This window comes from Guillardia theta (assembly GCF_000315625.1).
Source record: "Guillardia theta CCMP2712 unplaced genomic scaffold GUITHscaffold_217, whole genome shotgun sequence".
Lineage (NCBI taxonomy): Eukaryota > Cryptophyceae > Pyrenomonadales > Geminigeraceae > Guillardia > Guillardia theta.
The window spans coordinates 16,772-18,857 of NW_005434459.1; the positions used below are offsets into that span (position 1 = coordinate 16,772).

General features: G+C 53.9%; 1 protein-coding gene across 1 annotated transcript in view; it reads right to left on the reverse strand.

Moving 5' to 3' along the window:
* GUITHDRAFT_121186 (hypothetical protein) overlaps positions 1-703 on the reverse strand; it is a gene marked incomplete at both ends in the record, with an annotated part of 2,829 nt that extends 2,126 nt beyond the window's left edge. Inside the window, one exon of the mRNA XM_005819553.1 lies at positions 90-703. Within this exon, the coding sequence (XP_005819610.1) occupies positions 90-703 (614 nt within the window). The remainder of the gene's footprint in view (positions 1-89) is intronic.
* Between the last annotated feature and the right edge of the window lie 1,383 nt (positions 704-2,086).

Sequence of the window (2,086 nt, forward strand, 5' to 3'; positions counted from 1 at the left end):
TTGAAGATACAAACCCTCCCTCCCTCGATTTTGTTCTTCTTCCATCTCTGTCATCTTTCCTTCTTTCTCTATTGCATGCTTGCACTCACCTGCCCGGCACTTCAAATGCGAACAATCCTCCAGCTTGCCTTTGCTTGGGTATCTTGACGAGAACTTGATTCTTGCTCAATACTCTGGCAATCGGGATTTTGGAATGCACTTGCTTTGTAGCGCTGACAGCTTTCTTGACAACTTCGGCAACTTTCACTCTGAGTTTGGTCGAACTCTGAGATTTCGCAGCTGGTTTTGTCGATGCTGTCTTGACATCTTCCTTCTTCGCTTCTTCCTTCTTCACTTCATTCGATAGGTGCTCAACATCACTCAGCACATGCTGTATGGTACTCTGCACAGCTGCCAGCTTCTTCTCAACGACACCAGGGGCGTTGCTGCTTCCCTCCGGTGCCTTGGAAGCTTTGGGTGTGGACTTGGAAACTTCCTCCAGCAAGGTTTTCTTCGCCGCCTTCTCTCCTCCTTCCGCTCCAGCCCTCGCACTCGTTTCAACATGTTTATAGACTGCCGACGGGCTCGGGTTCTGCGGCCATTTCGGCTCTGAATTCTTCAACTGCGGCCAGGCGAAGGAAGGTTTCTGCTCGCTAAGAAGGTCGCAGGAGACCAGGGAGGCAAGGGAGAGGAGAAAAAGAGAGGCTCTGACAGGGTTCAGCATCGTGTTTGATGTGCCAGCAACTACGCGATTGAACGAAGAATTCCAGGTGAGAGTGTCAGAAACTGAAAGAAGTAGAGGAGATGGGTAGGGGAGAGGAGAGAAGGAGAGAAGAGAGGAGGAGAGAAGAGAGGAGGAGAAGAGGAGAGGAGAAGAGGAGCCAAGTAGAGGATGAGAGGTAGAGAAGCGAAATAGGGGATGAGAAGAGGAGAGGAGAGGAGAGGAGAGGAGAGGGGAGGAGAGGGGAGGGGAGGGGAGGAGAGGAAACAAGTAGAAGATGAGGATGACTCTGAGTCTTCACCTCTTCACTGAGATCTTCTTCCGCTTCTCCTCCCTCCACTCACTCCACCACCATTGACGCAAGGTCTCGCCGCCTTGGGGTCTATTTCGGGTCCCATCAACCTAAAAAACGTCAAACAAGAACACGGGCCCGCCTCACCACTTAAAAACCCTGCCAGAGACTCATGATGAACTCAGTCGGAACAGTTCCGGCCCGCGATCCGATGATCCGGCCGGGCCGCCGCCGGCGGGCCCGGGGAGGCTCTTGTGCGGTCCGACTGTACTCTTGTCAAGTTCAGAAGTTCCTACTCGCCAACCTGTCCGACGGTCTGATCAAGTGTCGTCACTGTTCTAAGACGGGGCGCCGAGACGGGGCGCTGAGTCATCCCGGCCTCTTGACTCGGAGTTCGGAATAGAAAGGGGCCGAGCAGCGACTCCTGGGGCCTAAAAGAGCAGAAAGGAGAAGAAAGAAGGAGGAGCAAGAGAAAGAGCTGAAGGCAGGTCGCTTCTCAGGTTGTATTATTCACAGTGACTTCACTGTCTCCTGACTTCAAATTCAATCCTTGAGCAACAAGAATCAGATCGACTCTGGCTCTTTCAAGCTCGTCTACAAGGTTCAATGGCAGCAGCTACGGTATAGCTGGCGTGACGTGAACAATAGGACGACAAGGAGGTGAAAATCTTCCAGCAGCTGGGCCGTAGCCCGACCACGCTCCAGCTCCTTGTTATTACAGTCAAGCCAGACTGTGGGGACTTGTGTCTGGTGACGGAGTTTGCGTCCATGGGTTCCCTGGATGATGGGATCGTGGCTGACGGCGAGCCGATCGGTCTGCTGGTGCAGCTGCAGGCGGCAAGGCAGAACTGCGACGGGATACTTCAGCTGTTGCTGCATCAAGTCGTTCATCGCTACCTCGCAGACAGGAACGTGCTCGCCTTCAACCTCCATGCTCAAGACCACCATGGCCGATAGCGGGTACGGACAGAGCCGAGGAAGAGGAAGAGGAGGAGAAGAAAGAGGAGGAGGAGGAGGAGGAGAAAGAGGAGGAGGAGGAGAGGAGGAAGCGAAGAGGAGGAGGAGGAGGAGGAAGCGGAAAAGGAGGAGGAGGA